Here is a 22,006-nt window from a genome sequence, read left to right as displayed (position 1 = left end):
TTGAATAAAAATGTTGAATGAATAAAAAAGAACAATAATTATTTGTAGCACAATGCCGAATAGCTCCTACTGAGTTACAATTAGAATCTCATCAAGAAATTAGTGTCTGGAGCAGTTCCTTTGACAGTCCTCAGCGAACCATGAGAAATCTATCCCGAGAAGAAAAGATATCATTTGAACAATAAAATCTATTCTTCATAGAGATTCATTGCGAAAGAGAATAAATTAGGTTCAGCTCTTTCAGTTTCGATAGAGAGTCATTGTATGTAATTGAAGGGATCCGAAAGCATCCAAATCACGCAGGATCCGGAATAGGAATTATCCGCATATTGATTATTCATAGGCTATAGTAGTGGAAGAGAGACTGTTGTTGATACTCTTCCAAGTTATGATGGGACTCCATTGTTGGTATTATCGATTTAAAAACCGATATCAAAGAAGCCAGTCTTCAAGAGGAATTTCCACAGAATTTAGTTACATGATTTTAAATGTAAGATTCAAAACAAAAAGCAACATTAAAGAGTTTAATTCTTTCCTGAAAATGGACCAGCGCTACCACATTGAATAAGTCGATTCTAATGATTCACACGTCGTATTAATTTTTGATTTGAATCAATGGATTTCAATTTTAGAATAGTTATATTCATGACAGGCGCTGATTAAGCTGCAAGTACACTATCTTCAGATGAAAACTATCATGTGAGCATACCGTAGCTGCATGTTTGTAAATCATATTTATAATGAACAGAGTGCGGCATCCTTTTTGGCTACCTTTTTTGAAATGCTCACTATTCAGTAATTTGATGACATAGCAGAGTTATCGTAGTCACATTCGAGAGGCGTGGTTTTAAAGTTTTGTTCTTGCACAGGTCAGTCGCCATTCTAATAGGTGTATCCAAAGTGGGGAACGTTACCTCCATTATATAACTCTTCATAACTACATGAAAAAAACTTCAAATACATATACATACATGTAATACTTACATTTAGAAAATAGAATGAAACTTTACCGATTCTTAGAATGCGTTTTATAAAGTTTTGAGAGAAGAAGTTTTGATGCCGCACTCTGTATGACATTTTTATTTCAAATCCGATGATTAAATGACTGCATCTCTGAATGCCACCGAGCCACCACACTTAGCCTACTGATTTAGAATTCAATTAATAGCGAATGTGACTTACCAACATGGTGATGCTCATGATGGGCCCTGTTGTCTTGGAGGTGGTGTTGCAGTCTATTCTCATGATGATTGTAGTGGTGATGGTGCAGAATGCATTCAAAATCGGTACAATTGAGCATGGTGAATGTTTAAACTGTGCAAAAGATCACGGTACTTTGAAACTGAAAAATAACTCTAACTATGTAGAACACTAACGCGGAACTCTGAAAATAGAAGCTGTACCGAACTCGGAAACGTAGATCAATTGAAATGTGGCTTGCATTGCAGTGAATGAGTGACGAGGTGGGCGATTCGAGGTGAGTGGAGAGAATCAACCTGAAACAAATACCAAATATTAAGATTATGAATAATAATATAAGATTAGGATTAATTTATATGATAAATTAAGATTAGGAATAATAATATTCAGGAAACATTCTCGAATATTCAACATCACATACAATGACAATTTTTGAATTGATATGATTCACTATCATATAAGTACTTTCTATAGATTGCAGAGGAATTCATGATCAATATAGTGCATCAAAACATCATCCATTTCTTCATGGATGAATACAACTAGTCATCTTGTGAATTCAGCTATGGAATGCACTTTGATAGATTAATTATTACTCCATTTCATCCTGTGTTCAACAATTGAAGATATTTCAGATCTACGAAATCCTATCAAACGAAACAAAGCACACCTTTCTGGAGCATAATTTCTGAGTCTCAGATGATCAGAATTCTTGTTTAACAATACTATTATTGTTTCTAAATTTGTTTTTCAGTTGAAAGTATCAAATTCTTTCAAAATAACACTAGTAGTTCTGTGAATAGTAGACCTCACGCAGTATTCTCATCCACAAGTACCTGATGTCACTTGTTTTAAATGTCAACAAACTCAGTTCACGTTTGAATTTGTATTCCATATGATATTATTCATCCAGTTCCGTGATTATCTTTCTATCTGATGAAAATTAATTTTTACAATCAAAAATATTATAATTTCTCCAGAATTATTTAGTTCATTTGTTTATTTTTAATCACCTATTAAATTAGTTTTTTCGAATGTGAGAATATTGATACTAGTGGGCACGCATAATAATACCATGACTGAAAAACAAAATATTGAAACCAAATACCTTGGAGCTGCGATTAGACCAAAGTTATTAACAAATGTTAATAACTCAATCCTTATTGATTATATTAGATTGAACATAACTTATCATATACATTATGAAGATGTGTGTTTGTCAACTTCTGTTCAATCTAATAGAATCTATAAGGATTAAGTTATTAACATTTTGTTAACACAGCTTAAAGATGCATACCTCTTTAAGGTCTTTGATTGAAACTATAGACCTAATACAAATACAGTAATAGACTGGCTTCTCCACACATCTGTGGAATCACTTGTCAGCTGATTCATGATAAATAAAAATCCACTATGAGTTTCTATAGTCTGATTTTCACTCTAATATTGGCCTATGAAAGAGGCTCCTTTTTCCTTGTATATTATCCTTGAGATGCAAAATTTCCAAAAACCTTGTATATATGTCGACGCGCAATTTAAAAAGGAACATACCTGTCAAATTTCATGAAAATCTATTACCGCTTTTCGCCGTAAATGCGCAACATATAAACATTTAAACATTAAGAGAAATGCAAACCGTCGACTTGAATCTTAGATCTCACTTCGCTCGGTCAATAAATTCTTTTTCTGGATTGTACAGAATTGTTTCATAGGGAATGAAACTCTCCTACGAAAAACTTATCATACAAGAAACTAGAGCATGATCGACCTGGAAGTACTACATTTGAATTGAATCATCAGGATGAAACCATCCAGTTAGAATCTTGAATTGTAAGAATCAATTGAGAACTGTAGCGGTTCAGTTGCTGGCTGCTGGTAATTGTTGATTGTAGAAAGAGGAAGAGGTTCAATTTGGCTTGGTCACGTGACAGACTGTCCGGAAACGCGACCCAGCAAGGTCGCACAGACTGGCAAGGTCATTTTTAATATAATTTCGGCCACAGTTTCTTCTGAACACTTTGACTAATCGAATCTGCTCTGGAACAGTTTCTATCCAAATAAAAGAAGTTTATACGTATAAAACGGAAAGGAAAAATATGATAAAACGTAAGATTTTACTAGATTTGAACGATATTTTGCTTTTCAACAGCAGAAGAGAGTAAGACATCTTATGCAGTTCTAACGTACAAGAGTTCCATTACTCAATCAATAATTTGATGATTGTATCGGAAGATGATTGTTCCAGTTGAGAATGAATCGATGTCCCTGTTATCGATAAACTGGAGTTTATCTACTTATCTGTTGTAGTCAGCTTGAAGATGCCATGGCGAAGCAAGCGTCACTACTAGCCAGTGAGTAGAAAGTTTCAGAAATAGTGTACCATATATGATACAGTAATAAAGTATGAATAGTATAATAAAGTATGAATTTTTGTGAGTAAAATTATTAATTACAGAACACATAATATACAATTGAATGGAGAGCATGAGAAATCATCTGAAACATCCTCTTAAAATATCGATCAGATTTCTTCACTTATTCAAAGTTCTATGTTCCGCTTTAAGACAAAAACATTTTTGCAATTGAACGGCAATGATATGATTTTAAGCTGATTTGGTATGCTAAGATGCTCCAGAAGTTCAAACTACAATGAGATGAAAAGTAATTAAAATCTAGTCGTAATCTGCTCCCTTTTCTGCCCCATAATCAAAATCTCATCCAATCTAATCTATTACCTAGATTTCATCATCTCTAACAAAGTGATATTCAGGTAAGATACGTTTGAAGAAGTCTACATTCTCTAAGTAAGTGATATTTTATGTTTGGAAAAATCTACATCAAAGTTGTATATCTTCATGGTTAATTGAGGATTGTGATTGTATTCTTAAAGATACTTTACTATAGATATAGTTATTAATACTATGCAAGGTAAGGTTATATTTCCGTAAGGTACTTGAGTTGGTAATGTAACTCTACTGTACAGAATTAATTTTCTTCACTTAAATGTCAACGCGGTAGGCTACCAACATTTTTCAACCTATTTACATCTACCTGGTGCAGCTAAAGATGAACTGGCCTCATTTATGTGAACAGCGAGAATCCACTTGCGGCTTGGAAACCTGCTTCAAGTCACAGAGAAAGTGTATACAGTTTCCAAGTCAATGCTCAACAATGTTGAGCAAAGGGTCTACATCTATGGTTTACAATTCTCACTTGCACTAGTATCGCTTTCACTTGACACAAATTTCATCGATATTTGAGATAATTTTTAATATCATTGTTTTCCTATGTAGTTTTGAAAATGAGTAAATAAGTAATTGGAAACTAGTAAATTAATTTTGGAAATTTTAATCTGCATTAGTATATAGCGAAGATAAAATTTTCTTAAATGCTTCTTAATGTGCTCTAGTTATGTTTGAAATCCGCACCATGGTAAATGTCCTAAATGTCTGAAGAAATATTTGAAGATAATTTTTGATATCATTGTTTTCCTATGTAGTTTCGTAAATTAGTTGGAAATTAGTGAATTTGAATTAGTAATTAGAAATTAGTAAATTAGTTTTGGAGATTGTAATCTGCATTCGTATATAGCGAAGATCTAATTTTCTTAAATGCTTTTTAATGTGCTCTATTTATGTTTGAAATCCGCACCATGCGGTGAATGTCTAATTATGAAGTATAGTACAAGCTTTGCATTACTCACAACTCGATGACGCACTCCTATACCCAATCCACCAATAATCTGAATAAATTCGAAATCCAACCACTGACAGTGTTGGAATATAGAAAAGATAGATTATTAACTAAAGAATAAGGCATCATATTTTTTAGTATTCTCAGGGACTGTAGAATAAAGTATAATTGAGAATCCCCCTACATCACAAGCAAATGAATAAATGACTTTGAAAACAAATAGATATTAATTTAACGTCCTTCCAATATTCTTCAACATCAAATATAAAATAATAGAAAATTTTCATAATAATTCTGCTTCCATTTCGAGAGCGGCTTCGGACCACACTTTACGCTTTATTCAAATGCAGATTCAAATAATTGTCACTATATAGTGACAAAATAATCGAAAGGAAACTGCATAACAATAGTGCTCGCCCTTCAAATAGTCCAATACTTGTCCGTTACATTCTATTACAGTACTGGTCGCACCTGTAAATCATGAAACGGAAAGTTTATGAAAGGCTGTAGTTATGTAAATAGCTATTGAACGACGCAGTAGACGAGATAAGTGGTCCCCAACAAATGCTGTACATTTTCAAGGAGCAGAGATTTGTAGAAGTGTTCAAGAAAAACTTTTACTTGAACGTTTAGAAAGGTTATGGCTGTATGATGAGTCTAATCACTACTTGAGAATATTTCTTAAATATTTGGACTCTGAATAAAGTAGTGTTGGGAAAAACTTCTAATCGAACGTTCAGAAAGGTTATTGCTGTTATTTGAACGAGTGAAATGAGTGACTCCTTGAGTTTGATTCTATAATTTATTGGTACTCGATGATGAAAGACGCTGATTAAAAATAGTAAATAGCAAAGTTCTACGGACACATTCCATTATTTGTTGTTTTAAAAGTGAACATCGCTGAAGATGAGTGTTAAATAAACTGTGAAAGTAGGTAGTGCCAACCGCAAGTGGAATGACTGACTGTCTGTGAGGTTGCAGCGTCGTGACTGGGATGAGAGAGACTTCGTGCTTCACTCTCTGCTTGAAGGATCAAGTTGTCTGTTGGGTACACATCGGCTCAATCACGAGAAGCGTGTTTACCTTCTTCTACTGGAGGTGCATCCCTTAACCTTTGAAAAGGTTGAACATAACTGTGGAATCTTAATTTTTTCACAATTTATCGCATGTAAATATCACTTTCAAACGTTTTTTTCTAATTTCGAATATCATAGTGAAATATTTTCCAAAATAAATTAACATACAAGTAATTGGGAAGCAATCTGATGGAATGACTGATCTCTGAGGATGACTAAGTTTTGAGTTGTTGCAAACTGCAAAACAGATGAAACGAAAAGATTGATGAGATGGAGTGGGATGATGGTAATGAGAAGAGAGTGAATGAGAGAGCAAAACGCGAACGGAAACGAAATAAAACCGGAAAACTAGTTCCTGCCTTTTGGCAATTTGATGCAACCATGAAATAGCGGTATTTGCACCACTGACTGATCCAGATTGGTACGGTGATTGGAATCCTCGGAATGATTGGAGAGATCGGTCAACAACATAAATTCACTCTTCCTGAAAGTTCACTTGAATTTTTCACTATATTGTTCGCTTGACATTTTCATTTTATTGCAGGCCTATATATCACTTGAATTTAATGAATCGTGCAGAATGTAGCTTGTCCAAGTTTATTGTAGTGCTAAGTCCATGAAATTATGTAGATTCAAAGTCAGAAAGAAAGTAAGGGAAAAGGATAATAATTTGAGAGTTCAATGTGGGGTGGCTTGCACCCACAGAGTGAAACATGAAAAATATCTATTTATATTATTTGAACATCAATATTAGAAACCTTATAAGTGCTTTTATATTATATCGATTTGTTAAATGTAGATAAAATACCACTCATACATATTATTATGATTCGATTAACATATAAATACATTATAATATTATGCTATGTCCTAGTTCACTGAAGATTCCAATATTAGTTTTATTTCTTAGGTTAGGCTACAGCAATAAACATGATGAATTGTAAACGCGTTACTCTCAAGATACTGATTTTTAATTAAGCTTACAATCATGCACTTTAAAATAGCAGCTAATTGAATTTCAGGTTTCTATAGTAATAAGGGAAATTGTCAGATCCGATCCGGATATGATTATCATAGAGTGGGAGTGTGAAAAATATTACCTTTACTAGCAGAGTGGTAATTTATTAAACTTGTTCTGTATTATATCTTGATGTAAGCTTACAAAAAACCTTGTTCGAGTTTGGTAGATTTCACTGTAATCACTATGATTGATAATACGAATAACACGTTCTAGTCGAATGACAAAAATCAAACGTTACCATACAGAACCAGTAAATTATGATCTTCGAAATTCATTGAAGTGAAGAACGTGACGTTCATTTTTAATTTAGGAGGTAAGGCACAGTATTTTCGAGCCTTTCCTATAACCTTGACTGCCTAAAAACCGGTCGTAAAGCAATTGAAAAATTCACCTGTACGAACATTGGTATTATTTAGCAATATTCAATTATCTGATCGCATTTGCATAAAGCACGACTCAACGACACATATTAACCGAGTGTATAATCAACCAATGTGCTACATTGGACATCAGCAAGCTGTAACTGATTTTTTCTGAATAAATTTGCAGTAAAAAGGACATCTCTCAACGTGTTTGTTTCAGTTCATAAATAGTATTTTTCTGTTTTCACTGAAGAAACTTTGGCTTTGAAGTCTGCATAAAAACGACATTAATTTTATCATACATTTTCTTCCACAAGGTTCTGAAACTTGCTGAATGTAGAATATTGTCTTCCAATAGATGCGTCTATTTTATTATACATTATTCAACTCCTCAATACAAGGTTCTAAAACTTGTTGTATGATGTACGAGAAGATGCGTCTGTTATTAGTGAGTATATATGCAGTTAGTTTTCTGATAGCCTTTAACAGCATCAATAATACCGTGAACAGAAGTAGCAATTGTCATAAATACAGTAGTAATGTTTCAGTGATAGTAATAATCAAGCCAATTAGTTACGCCGTTAGCTTGCAGCAAACATTTTTAGATTGATGCATGTGAATGTGATTATGATTTATTCCTGGCTGGTTCAAGTATCAAGAAGAATAATTTTTCAATGAGATGAGTATAGTGATTACTGATTAGATGATAAACAGAGTATTCTATTCTACAATTGGGCATCTCCCCTAGGTTATTTATTAAGTTATGAACAAACATATATTCTTGTAGAAGAAAACTGAGTTCATGAAGAAAAACGAAAACTCAATAGAATTTCAAATTTCAATGGCTGATATTGAAGTCTGAAAGACAATGGAGTGAAAAAATTGGATGCAGTTCAAATACTCGAAATAGGTAAATTGATATGATCTGCTACAGTTTTTCCTTCCTGTAACTCATACTGTACCATACCTATAATATAGGCTCACTAGGGCATTAAATTATGAACAAAAACTTTTATTTATTTCATTGATAGTTACAAATCATAATTATAATAAATATAATATGATTGGGAGAAGACAATTTTTCGTCGAGGACGTCTACAAAAGTATTTCTATTGATGTTGCCACTAATCACTCCAAACCTCTAAAACTCGAGAGCACTCTGAACCATGATTATTGTGCCTACTCTCATACAATGCGTGGGAATCTGGCTCCTCAATTCACATTTCAATAGCCGCCGACATTCGGCACAAATGAGTGCGTCATTCCACTCTGTCGAGTAATAAGCAACAGCCGCTTGGTATGACTGGAATGCAATGCTGCATTCAACTGCAATCGAAAACCTATCAAATGGTGAAAGTTGGGCTTTCAAACGGACCTAGAGACACGTTCGTGTATCTGCCAATTGCTACTAGACATTAATGTCTTCAAAATACATGATGGACTGTCAGTGTTGTAGACTAGAGACACGACTGTATAAGGAATCAATAGCCAACCAACGAGAGTAGGAAAGTATGCGAGATCTGGCTTGGTGAGATGTATTTTCAAAATAGGCCAAGTAGTAAGATCCAACAGTAATTGCTCAGTGTATTGACAGGTCGACCATAATAAATCAATGTAAATTTATGTACAGTACACTACCATCAATTTGAGATGTATATTGTCTTCTATTGGTCAATCAGTTAAAACAGTGGCTTATCTAGGGAGGGGGGATGAGGTCGTTCCATAATCCCCCCCCCCCACCGCGGAAAGCTCTAACCAATTTCCATTTCAAACTGACACTCGGATGAGGCTAGAGTAGTAATAATCCATGATTCTCTCAAATCTCTTCATATTTCTAACAATGTTTATACATTGGAATTCTTCATTTATTCCTAGAGGGCTTTTTGATAGCTTTATTAAATACTAGGAGGTAACCTGTGCTCCGCAAGGGGCTAACTAAAAAACTTGACAAACTGAAAACTTTACATACTGAAATTTCTAAGAATTAAAAATATGCCTATAACCATACTCGCTAAATTAAGAATCTATATGCAAAATTTCAAGATATCCAGTCCAGTAGTTGAGACGTGATACATCATTCGTGAATTGCCTTTTCAGTACGTGTAGCCTATAAGCAAAATCTTTCCTTAATTAACACTGTTATTCTAGTTGCTCTGACAAACTTCTAACGTGCCATGGTTTTTCGATTATATCTAGGCTCATAGGCCACATAGAGCCTTCTGGTTTTCACTAGCTGATTCGTACCACCTGACACTACAATTTAAGTAAAATTTTGATTGAAGGATTCAATGATTTAAGGACGAAAAACAGGAAAGAGTGTGACTTGTTCATGACTTGAGCGGTGTGGTCTAGGAGATAGTCTGCTTAGCACGCTGATAGTATAGGTTCGATTCCCCTCATTTCCTATTTTTTTGCAAACAATTTTAATAATAATTTTCTCCCTATCATTCATATGATTCTATCATACAGCTGTAGCAGAACAAGTAGACTAGTGCTAAATTTATTTTTGCAATAATTATTGTGATGGATGTATTTTGTTTGAATTAGTGTTGAAAGCTACACTCTCATCCTTACAGGATCTCTCTGTCGAAAAAGCATAAATAAAAAGATAAATTACACTCTACGTGGACAAATGTAAAATTTAAATGAATCTAACAATCTTCGACTTCCATTTTAATTAGTTCAGCGACTAGGAAATTCCCAAAGTCTCTGTGTGGTCTAGAACTTGCTTCTAGGAGATTTTGTTCACATTTTTAGATAGTGAATAATTTTATGTGAAAACTAAAAAGATAAAAAGAACATTAATTTTAAAAAAATATCAACACTTTCAAAAATGCACTAAAAAGAAGAAAATAACTTTTTTGATCACACTTGGTTAAAAAATTATTCACTTTACATCCATGAAAAAAATTTCTATTTACAAGTCAAACGATAAAAAGTGTGGCTCAAACTTAGCGAAGCTCGGTACCCCGATATTGAAGCTTAATCAAGTTTGAGCCACACTTTTTATCGTTTGACTTGTAATTTATTAGAAATTTATTTCAGGGATGTAAAGTGAAAATTTTTTTCAACCAAGTGTGATCAAAAAAGTTATTTTCTTCTTTTTAGTGCATTTTTGAAAGTGTTGATATTTTTTTTTAAATTAATGTTATTATAATTATTATAGATATGGATGATTAGACCTACCCTTTTTTCACATGATCGGTTCTACTAACCATTGAAATTTATATTTTTCAATTACCACTGGCCATGGACAGGGATTTAAAAAAAGTAGAATAATTATTTTTTTAATGTTATTCAATCGATAATTTAATCAACCAAATATTGCTTGTTTGTAAATTTTCCCTGGAATGTGAGAATGGAGGAATAACAAAGATGTTGCATCTTATCTGAAGTGAACCCTTTTCTATGATTATTGACAGGCCCCACTTTAGTTTGTGCTTCTTCCAATAACTAATACTTTTTCTCAAATCAAATGATCAATGCTCATGATCATTGGTGTGTTCTTCTCTATGTCAGATGTGTAAGATCACATCAGATAGACTAAGGACTAAGGAATTACTCTTACTTCAGCCAGGAAAAAAATTTTGAATTATTATAGTCAGTATTTCACGATTAAAATAATCAAATTTGAAAAAATACAATACATTTTTAGTCATAGCTAATTCTTGTATCGTCAATAGTTCAGAACATATTTGATATTCACCGCAGGTCTCCTATTCAGTCTGGCCATGAAGGGTCTCAACTTATGCCCACAATCTCAAACCAAACTCGAACTTATAGCTTACAATCAGATTTAATGGCTATCATTCCATGTATGAGTCAGGAGTCAGGTTGTGAGGACGTCCAGCACGAAAAAGATGTTATCTCATTATCGACCTTCCAACTATTATTCCGTTTAGAACATCATCAATATTATAGAAGTGTGTGATGAGATGGCCGCGGGCAAGGTTAAAGCGTAGGCATTAACTTTTACACGATTTGAAAGACCCTGTAAAGTGATTGTAGCATCTTCATTTCCCCCCATGAAATCGGCTGTCAAGTGAATGATGGTACTTCCAGTTTAAGTACAGTGATCAGTGATTGGGATTTGATTCAAAATTTAATGTTTGAAAGATTATGATCAGGATGTACACCACATGAATAATGAAAAAGTGTTATAACCCATTTACAAACACAACCGGAGTATATTTTAAGAGCATTTCATTTTGATGGGTTGCACCAAGTGAGATTTTGATCCAGCACTTATTTGATTATACCAGAGACAACTGAAAAGTCTGATACAAGTACTGTATTTTTATCAAACAGTATCTTTACTCTATAATATTATACTTACTAGTATTATAATCTAAAGGGTTTATCAAATTTGGATGATCTAATTAATGAAGATGGTTGATTCTGATTAATACAAGTACAATACAACATTAGAAACATTGACACGTACGTCTATTAACTGTGATTAAATGACGTCAGTGCATTTTCGTAAAATACAGTCTTCAATTTTTGTGGCATTGATTCCGTTGGAAGACGAAAGATACTTCTGTGTAAAAGAAGGTTAACTGCATTTAAAATTCAACTGCAACCGGGAGTTTGATGACTGAGCTGTGATACAGTATAATATATGCAATATCCCTTCCCGCCGATTTGGAATACACCTGAAGCTGTAAGTTTACTCATCTCTGATCATTATCATCATCTACCGCATTACCAACGCACAATCTTGGAACTTATGTCGGCATTACCATCATCAAAAAATTACTGATAAACACAACTTCAATTACATATTACATCCTATAATTCAATTCTAATTGATATGAAAGATTGGGCTAGAACCATCATTGAACGACCAATCATTCATTAAGATACAGTCATCTTGAATGGATGATCTGTGTCGAATTGGTTCTAGCAAACACTTCGTCTCAATCATTATGTTTTTAATGTTTTGACTTTTCATTTCTGAATTTGTTTCAATGACAGAGCCAATGTGGGTGATAGATAAGGATATATTTTTTTAAAACTTAAAACCTTCAAACACTAATAACTTTGAACCTCCGTCACTCAGCATAGCACATCACCACTGTTCTCATTCTCACTCATGGTTACAAACTGAAAGAGTCAATATGTGATAATTATTGAAAAGTTGATGGGGTGGTGTGGTTTTGACAAACCGAGGAATTCCCGGTCGTGAACCGGTCCAACATCATAAAGAGCTGGAAATTCCAGGTATACATGATTTCAAAATTCGTCACAAGTCAATAAGATAAATCAATGGAACACTTCACAGTCGAATGGGAAGGAATGGTTGTTATAAAGCAGAATGGTTATCGGAAGTATATATACCGTTATCACTTCAACAGAGAGAGTGGGAGAGAGATTGATTGATTGATTGATTGAATGAGTACTTTATTTATGTAGATTACAATATATACTGGCTTATACACTTTTATACAATAGCTTACAATACAACAAAGTTATAGATGAATTTACATAATATAGACTAAGAAAATAACTATTGAACTGTATATTATATGAAAAAGCAATTTGTAATATAATAACTATAGATAATAATCATATTGTTATGCATCTACATAAATTGGCGGAGCTTTGGACATATCAATGTCCATTCTTTGGGAAGAATATTAAAAATTTCCTCCCGAGAGAGAGAGAGAGAGAGAGAGAGTGGGAGGGAGAGAGAGAGAGTGGGATAGAGTGAGAGAGTGGGAGAGAGAGAGTGAGTGAGAGAGTGTGTGGAGCGGGACAAAAAATGTGACTAGTAGTAATGACGTCACGACGTAAACAGTGTACTTGTGTATAGGAGCCATTTATCACTCCTATTTGACCGCTGGGCGCAATCGGTGTATGTCCTTTTATTGCTGAAGATGCATCGACAGACTAGTTATTGTTGTTCAATGCACAATGAAATTTTCTTATATTCATAATCACTACATTATTTCACTCATCTTCACTTCATGCCTCAATAATTAGGCTTAGTTTTTATCATTCTGGGAAATACTTCATTCATTCTTGTCTTCTCCATTCAAAGTCCACAGAGGAGAACGTTTGTGGCTGAAGTTTTAAAAGGTTTCTCAAATTCTCGAATATTCCACAATAACTATTATCAAGTGTTAATCAGTTCCCCCCCCATTTTCTTTTATAATCTATCCAGTTGTCAGCAGCGTATCGTGTCTTAAGAGTTTTTTTTCTGTAGTAGAGCTGACCTTAAACTTTTAGAGGATTGTGTTGCATCAGACCAATTCAAATGACAAGGCTGATCTATTCAAATTTCATCCAACATTAGAAACATTTTTAAACCGGACAGGGAGATTAGGAACTAACAAGTGATGAACTCCCGTTTCATAAGTGTTTTTCTTCAGCTTCTATTCATGGTGCTCTTTGCGTATATTCTTGTTTGCAACTCCTGAAAACAACCTCTTAAAACAGAATTCCCAGTTCCGTTGCACCTTTAAAAGGTGCTATGGTGCTATTCAACATTAGATTGCATTGAATATTTGTCTCTTCTCTGGTGGAAATTAATTGATAATTTTGTAAAATGATGGACTCATGCAACTAAAAAACCAGTAAGTCCATTAATAAGGTCCGATAATTTGAGTAAATGTATTTTACTTATTGAAAGTGGAAAATATAGGTATCAGCTTTTGCTGAAAAAAATAAATCTGACTTTTCACGTCACTAGTAATAGTGCTAATTTTAGTAAAATGCCATAATTCACCAATTGAATAGTTTTAATTCAACTTCCTTTTCACTTAGATCCTTTATGGATGAGTGAATGGAAAATGAGAGAATATGAGGTTTATTGGAATATTCTCAATTCAGCTATTCAGGTTTCATTTGCATTTGATCAAAAGTTTTTATAATTTTTATAATTGCGATAGCTCATACCAATTTGCTCAAAGAAATGCCAATTCTGTTTAACATTTCATCTTGTAATAATCCTTTCAAATGTGTACAGTTAATACCCAAGATCTGTGAAACGGTTTAAGAAAAGATTGAAGAGCCGAAAACAGAAAATTGACTTTCTCTTTGAGAATCAATCAATTCAAATTTTATTCAATACATTTTATACAGTGCATAGTGAATATATATGTTGTATGATGCATGTTAGAGCTTCGAATAGAACAGTTGACTCTATTCTTGTTTGCAACTTCTGAAAACAACCTCTTACAACAGAATTCCCAGTTCCGTTGAAACCTGTATTCTCCTATTCCGAAATGCATTGAATCTCAGACTAGAAGTTGATAATAAAAATGAAACCAACCAGGAAAATCCGAAAGGAAATCCAATAATAGTAGTCGATCATTAAAACAGTGAATTTCATCGTTTATCGGCTACTGACGACCAGGCTTCTTGAGCTATGACCTTGAACCAAAATTGATGCTAACGAATAAACAATCAATAATCTTCTGTGAATGTTTACACGTCACACAAAAATGCCTTTTACTTTCACTTGAGTAGATCCCTCACCATCTAATATACTAACTTCAGATGAGTACTAAAAAATACGACAAAATTCTACCTTGAGATACCTTCTTCTTCTACAGGTCAAAATCAAACAATGCCCATCAGTGTTTTTAAAGCGATACGGCCATCGTTTGATCAAATCGTCATGAATCGATTCGCTATGAGGACTAAAATCAATTTTTTTCTCTTCTGCTTTTTGACATCCTTCGACATGAAAAATTGGTTTGGACCTTGTCATAGCCTTAGTTTTCCTCAATCAATGTATTGTCATCTATATCTTTATTCTTTCTAAATGGAATAAAGATAGTCTAGAGACTAGAGAGGTTGTGTAGAGAGGTCTTCAAGATTCTGCCAGATGGTTTTCGGGAACGACTGAACTTGAAAATCTTTACTTGATACAAAGGTTTTATTTGGGAAATAGCGGTGCTAATTTTGAGGATTCCTTTTCTACAGTAAGGTTGTTGAATGTATTCTTCCAGATTTTTCAAGTACACTGGTACTTAGATGGGCGAAAATGTTTTGTTAGTTCTGTAAATTATTTGTTTAACAGAAGTGGATTGTTAAACAATCATCCACATACCTCAATAATTTCTCTATGTGTGAAATTACTTAGCTCAGCTAGGATCGAAACGTTTTTCGTAGTTTGCTCGTATCGCTAGCGATACGAACAAAATCAGCGATTTTCTGCGTTGTAGTTTTATCAAATCGGCTCTGACAGAGATTATAAATATTTGCATCCAGAAGGTAATATGAGAACTCAGACTAAAGATATCGAAGTAGATTTGAGCCAATATTCCATTGATCGATAAATAATGTAATATTCCCAGTCATATAATTTTTCATTCGAGTATACTTCAGGTATGTTCAATTCAAACAGAATAAATAACCAATGAGCCTACTTCAGGGCTGATAACCTGAAACTGTAACCTGCTAACCTTCTGATGTAGGCTGTTGAAGGCAGCTGAACTTCACTGGCTTAAGTGTTAGAATAGAGTCAAGCCTAGCATGATAGCAGCCTTGATAGTAGGCCAGTTTTCAGGACAAGCGTATTGTTTTCTATGATATGCCGCCGAAGGTCTGGCAGATTTTGTTTCTTGCAGCTATATCAATGGCTAAGTAGTCCATGACTGCAAAAACAAATCGCTGCAGGCAATGGATGGCCTACAGACTCGCTGTATCATTTTGTTTTCAAAAGTACCGTTCCTTACATTCAATGCTAAGCTGTGTTACCCACTGGGTGACCCTTTGCAAATCCACAACCATGAGCTGCGCAATAAATAAATGTGTTAAGTTAGTTTCCATTACCAACCTGCCTGATTCATTCGAAATTCGAATATCGCGAATATCCCATGATGTACTTGATTACTTACTACGAGCTCTACAAGTCTTGATGAGAATCAATAAATTAATTTATTCTCCGAGACGAAGCATTGATACAGAATAACATCGTTATTCTTGATTCAATCTTACCAAATTTACATTTTTCAGTAAAAAATGTTTGGACAGAAAGTTTTGACGAAAGTGGAAAAGTGATTTTTTCGATCTGTTTAAATTTGGGATTGGAGAGTAAAAGTATGATATAATGGACTCACCTGTCTCTTATGTTCTCAATATAATTTCAATGCTTGCTTCACAAATGAATTAGTAAAAAGAATATACAAGAGCATCATTTATAAAGCAAATGTTATTAATGTTAAAAAATAGAAATTTATTTATTAATTTGTATAGCAATAGTCCAGGCAACGATTGCTCAAATAAAGGTTTAGAGGGAAAAGTTTGGAACACAATTTTCAACTTCACAGCTCTTTCAAGGATAGTAAGAGGATTAACACATATATCTCGGACTATGCATCTTATGAACATTTGTATTCTGTGCAAAATTGAAGCTTACACAACTACCAACAAGTTTTGTCCTTTACATTTTTACCATACCTCTCATAGTATCTGAGATATCCGCTCTTGAAAGTGAGACATTTTTTGAAAAAAACACTTCTGCCTCTAATTTTTTCATCTTTTCGGCCTCATAATTTTTGAACGATTGAAGAAGAAAATCCGTGCTGTTTATGAGCTGATAGAGCTTCAAATTATCTTCAATTTTATGCATATTTTCACTATTTTACGCATTTCCCTACGACTATTGCAGCAGTTTTAGAGTTGAGAGTGAAATTTTCTGTTCAGCAACAATAGATCAGTTGGCAATGAAATTTGGAGGGAATGTTTGGAACACAATTTTCGACTTTGCAGCTTTGTTGACACTAGTTTGGAGGTGAGCATATCAAAAGTCCCAACCCCTACATCATGTGCTGAAGGGATGGATGAGGGTGGTTTGAAAGTTGCATTTCCCACTTATTACTTACATGCTTATATATTGGAAACAATGCGTTCTATTGACATAATCAACTACATGAAAATGAAGCTTTATAAATTTCCTACAAGTTTTGTTTGGCAGACGTTTTCGATAAATCTGATACTTTTCGAGGTATTTATGTTCTAAAGTGATGCATTTTCGAAAAGCCAGTTTTTCTCCAATTTTTTCGCTCTTTCAAGTCTTATAACTTTTCAACAATTGATGAAACAAGAATGTTCCAATTACGAGATTGTAGAGCATTAAACTATCTTTCATTTCATGTATAATTTGACTATTTCACACATTCCCATACGACTGTTGCAGTAGTTTTAGTTTGGTAGGAAGTTTAGAAACACCCCCTGTGTTTAGTTCCGCAGACGTTCCAATAGGTACTCAATATAGATGTTCCTACTGAAGCACACTGCCGATTTATGATGACAGAATAGTGTGATATTCGAAAAAAGTCACTTGTTGCAAATCTTGAGATTTGACACTCTAAACTAAAACTGCTGCAACAGTCGTATGGGAATGTGTGAAATAGTCAAACTATACATGAAATGAAAGATAGTTTAATGTCTCGGTCCTTTGAGACATGTATTGGAAAATGTATTGCGTCCTCGTGTCATTTCCTATTTCATTTATTTCAGCAGATTCGCTGTTGAAATGGAAATTTCAACAATTTTCATTTCCGAAAGGAGGAAACTCATCACAAATGTATTCTGCGTCTTCTCTCCGAGCAACTTTCAGTCCAACTAATGAAGTAGATACCACAATGCGAAAGTGTGCCGTATTTTAATGAACAACCTCAAGTACCCATAGAAGGAGCGCACTGCTGAATTTCCAACATTACAGCTAAATGTTTATTTTTAAATTAAGTACAACTACTGGACTCATATTTGAGTTGACACACTTGTAATAATCCTCGTATTTTTCAGAAGCATGGAGCATCAGTATCATTATTTGTTTCAATCAATGAACAATCTGAAAGGCGAGAAGAATAATACTGGAAAAGTGAACACTGTGGAGAATACTGAACTCGTCTTAATTTGAAATAAGGAATCCTTCCGTGTTCGCATTACGAAAGGATCAGTTTATTTAGTGTTCATGAAGTTTTATTAATGACTTTTCAACTCAAGCTACATTCACATTTATTCTTCCCGTAATAAGATAATGGAATGACATATTGAATAAAGGCTCTCATTCGAATATTTTGGAAATATCTTGACAAAATTATACAATAATGAAATTATAGTTTATATTTTCATATGAGATAAAACACTGTATGGTATTATTGATTAAGTGCACCTTAATCAATATCTTATAAAAGCAGCCTAATGGAACCAATGGATAAGTTTTGGAAAGGAGAGTATAGTTTGAGGGTGTTGTAAGATGAGGGTATAACCATAGAGAAACAATCGCATAATATTATACTCACGCTATAGTTTCTCTATGGTATAACTGAGTATTGAATCATTAAGTGAAAAATCTGGTGTGGCGCACTCACACAACTTTCCTTGCCGTTATGAGAATTGATCACCTGACGCTAGTGTTCTCGCGCATCTCAAGTCTACCTATAAACAAAGATCTGAGCCAGCTGGTGACAGGACAATAACGCTGGAGACATACGAGGTCTTCTATCTCTTCATAGTGAATGATTTGATAGAATCAACAGTTGCCAACAGTTCAAAAACCCTGTTTTTGACAACATTTTTGCAATTCTAGCCGCCATCTTGAATTGCATTTGATCGAAATTGTTTGTGTCTGATCCTCATAGTGTAATGATCTTAAGTTCCAAATTTCAAGACATTCCGTTAATTGGGAGATGAGATATCGTGTATACAGACGCACATACACTCATACACACACACACACACACACACACACACACACACACACACACCACACACACACACACACTCACACACACACACACCACACACACACACACACACACACACACACACACACACACACACACACACACACTCACACACACACACACACACACACACACACACACACACACACACACACACACACACACACACACACACACACACACACACACACACACATACAGACCAATACCCAAAAAAAACTTTTTTGGACTCAGGGGGCCTTGAAACGTATAGAAATTAAGAAATTGGGGTACCTTAATTTTTTTCGGAAAGCAATACTTTCCTTACCTTCGAGTGAATGAGCATTTATTAAATCATATGGGCTTGATGAAATCGATGGTCACATCAGCCTACGTTACTATGTTACCATGTCTGGAACATGGAACATGCTATTTTTTATACATAAGAAACCGAGTCTCCAATGAAAATTCATTAGATGATGAATGTATAAGCGTCGAATAGGACACATAAAGAAGTAGTGTGGAAAGGTATTGTGGATTAGAAGTGTTGAATAAATAAGTAATGAATTAATATAAAACAAAAAAGGTACATTACATAAGGGGGAATGGGATGCATCACTTCTGAAAATAATCTTAATTGGCAGTGACGTTTTTTGACAAGAGACGAAGGCCCATCATGAGTTCTATTAATGCCACATCAAACCGTTAATTATTTGATATTGATACGAAACCAGCAATTACAAACACCCAATCTTCAACCACTAAGGTTCCCTCCACGGCATATATGACAAGATTATTTCCTGCACGGCACTCTGTCACCAACTTCCCACAACGTCGACAGGAGTGCTTCGGCAAAAACGGACGCCATGATTAATTTTACTTATATTTTTTACTCTCTGGTTATCAAAATGAGGATCACACTAGCAGATAAGAAATTTGATTTTGTTCAAAAATGAGTTTGTAATAGCAATTCCAAATCCTCCATACTTCATTGCCCATCCCTGTTGAGAGAGTTTCGACGAACAGAAATAGTTTGGAATTAGATATTTGAAAGTGTTAATATACGATCCAACAAACTGTTTGAGATGAAAACTTGTGGTAACATCTCGCTTATTACCGGAAACAGAAAGCGTTAATGCTGGTTCTGTGTCAGGGAGTTATCAAGTAGACAGAGCAAACTCCTCTTATTCCTCAAGTAGATCAGGGCATAATTATGCTGTGCTTTACTATCGTGAAAGTTGGCAAGGAAATGTCTGCTTGCTGGTGTCACGATACATGTATCAAGGAGAAAATTGACTTTCAGTGCGGAACAGTGACGATGCAAATCAACCACCACAAATATAATAGCTAATAGCCGATTGGTCGTTGCCGAATACGTCAAGGTTAGCGAAAGTTCTGCTGTATTATAGTTTACGAGACAAGTCTTTCATCCATCTTTGCAACTTACGAGCCAAAGCCAGCATGACAAGGAGAACCAAGTAAGAGATTTATTTTGCAAATGTGAATCCAATCTTGACCACACGGGGAAACTTGCTAAGGTTGATCTCATGAATGATGAATGGGAACTCGGTGAGGAATCACATTCTCAAAAGGAATTTGAAAGAGTTCCACTTAAATAAATTGCTGTATTTCTATTAAGGCTTAGTGAGAGAGAAATATGGATGTGTGGAAAGACTTCACTCTGTAGGGAGTGTTCCAAGACAACAGGAAAGTAGTGTGTCACTAGCAATATTACACAATTTCTGAAGAAATTATTCACAACTTTCTGGAGAAACTAAATTCATCTTTTTAGATGAATTTATAAAATCCACATATTTTATCACAGAATGCTAATATTTTTTTTTACAATTTCTTAGTCTTTCTCATTCAAGCTAATAAAATTCACTCTGCGCAGGCCCGCAGGCCAGGTTAATGATCGTTTCGCAGAGAGGATGATACTTTGTCTCGAAAACTCTATACAATCATGCGAAACTTTTCAAAGACCGTGCGCAGATAATAACATTGCGTGTGTGTTTATTAGAACGGAAGCCCATTGTAATGTCATATTCCGATGTATATAATTCAACCGGAACCACTTTTAACAATTGACTGGAATCTGCATAAATAGAAATGAACAATAATTCACAGGTAAGTAGGCGTTTCAGGAGTGAACAATGAAGTTTGACCACGAAACTAATATTTACAAAACATTGGATTGGTCCGGAATTGAAGTTGGCCCTTCAGAGGTGCATTAAAAACGGATTTTGAAAGATTCCAAATATACGAACAAAATCTACGTTTTCTGCGAAATCAGATGAACAGAAAATGCTCAAATTTGTTACAAGAGTTCAGATAGGGTCTAGAAATGTTTACTTGGAAGGGCATTGGAATTATGTCTGAGGGTACGCTCATAATGAGGAGGTACAGGTGTGGTGAGGAGGTGGGAGGTCGAAGTCCAGATAGATGGAAGATGATAGATAATTGATTCCCTTCATCTTCTGAGAACTAATTGACAAAAAAGTTTGAAATTTGGTACTCAGGTTCAACAAAGGTGTATAAATATTTTGTTGAGAGAATGATGCAAAAAATATGCTCTAAATTCTAGTTTTTTCTTTTTCTGTGTTTTACAGCTTTCTAAAGAACAAATAATTTATTTATCTCTCTCTTAGGCTGGCCACTAATGACAGAACAAGCATGAACGAAAGGCTTCGAACAAAAACAGCTGTTTGACAGCAGCTTCGAACATAAAATAAACAACCAATTAAATGAATAGACCACTGGAGAATAACAAATTATGATACAAAAATAACTTAACATCAAAAATAGAGCAGTGGAGGAAAAATAAACGAAAAAATCGAAGATACAAAAACCTAACCTCAAAAAATTTTGTTCGAAGCATTTTGTTGTGATGACAACAATGCATGACGACATTTGTGTTTTTAGTGAGCAGTGTCCATTACCCATTCAGGTGAATTCTGTAGTATGACTTAA

At 34.4% G+C, this 22,006-nt stretch overlaps 1 protein-coding gene across 2 annotated transcripts in view; it reads right to left on the bottom strand.

The window, feature by feature from the left end:
• The window catches only part of LOC111047722 (serum factor response D), a 282,522-nt gene that overhangs the window by 228,418 nt on the left and 32,098 nt on the right, over positions 1–22,006 (bottom strand). For both annotated transcript variants that reach the window (XM_039422459.1, XM_039422461.1), the window contains exon 3: positions 1,183–1,496. In XM_039422459.1, coding sequence (XP_039278393.1) covers positions 1,183–1,300 — 118 coding nt within the window. In that variant the 5' untranslated portion in view covers positions 1,301–1,496. The remainder of the gene's footprint in view (positions 1–1,182; positions 1,497–22,006) is intronic.

Source organism: Nilaparvata lugens, chromosome 2 (assembly GCF_014356525.2).
Source record: "Nilaparvata lugens isolate BPH chromosome 2, ASM1435652v1, whole genome shotgun sequence".
NCBI lineage: Eukaryota > Metazoa > Arthropoda > Insecta > Hemiptera > Delphacidae > Nilaparvata > Nilaparvata lugens.
The sequence above is the reverse complement of the archived record's forward strand: the minus strand, read 5'-3'. Positions and strand labels throughout refer to the sequence as shown.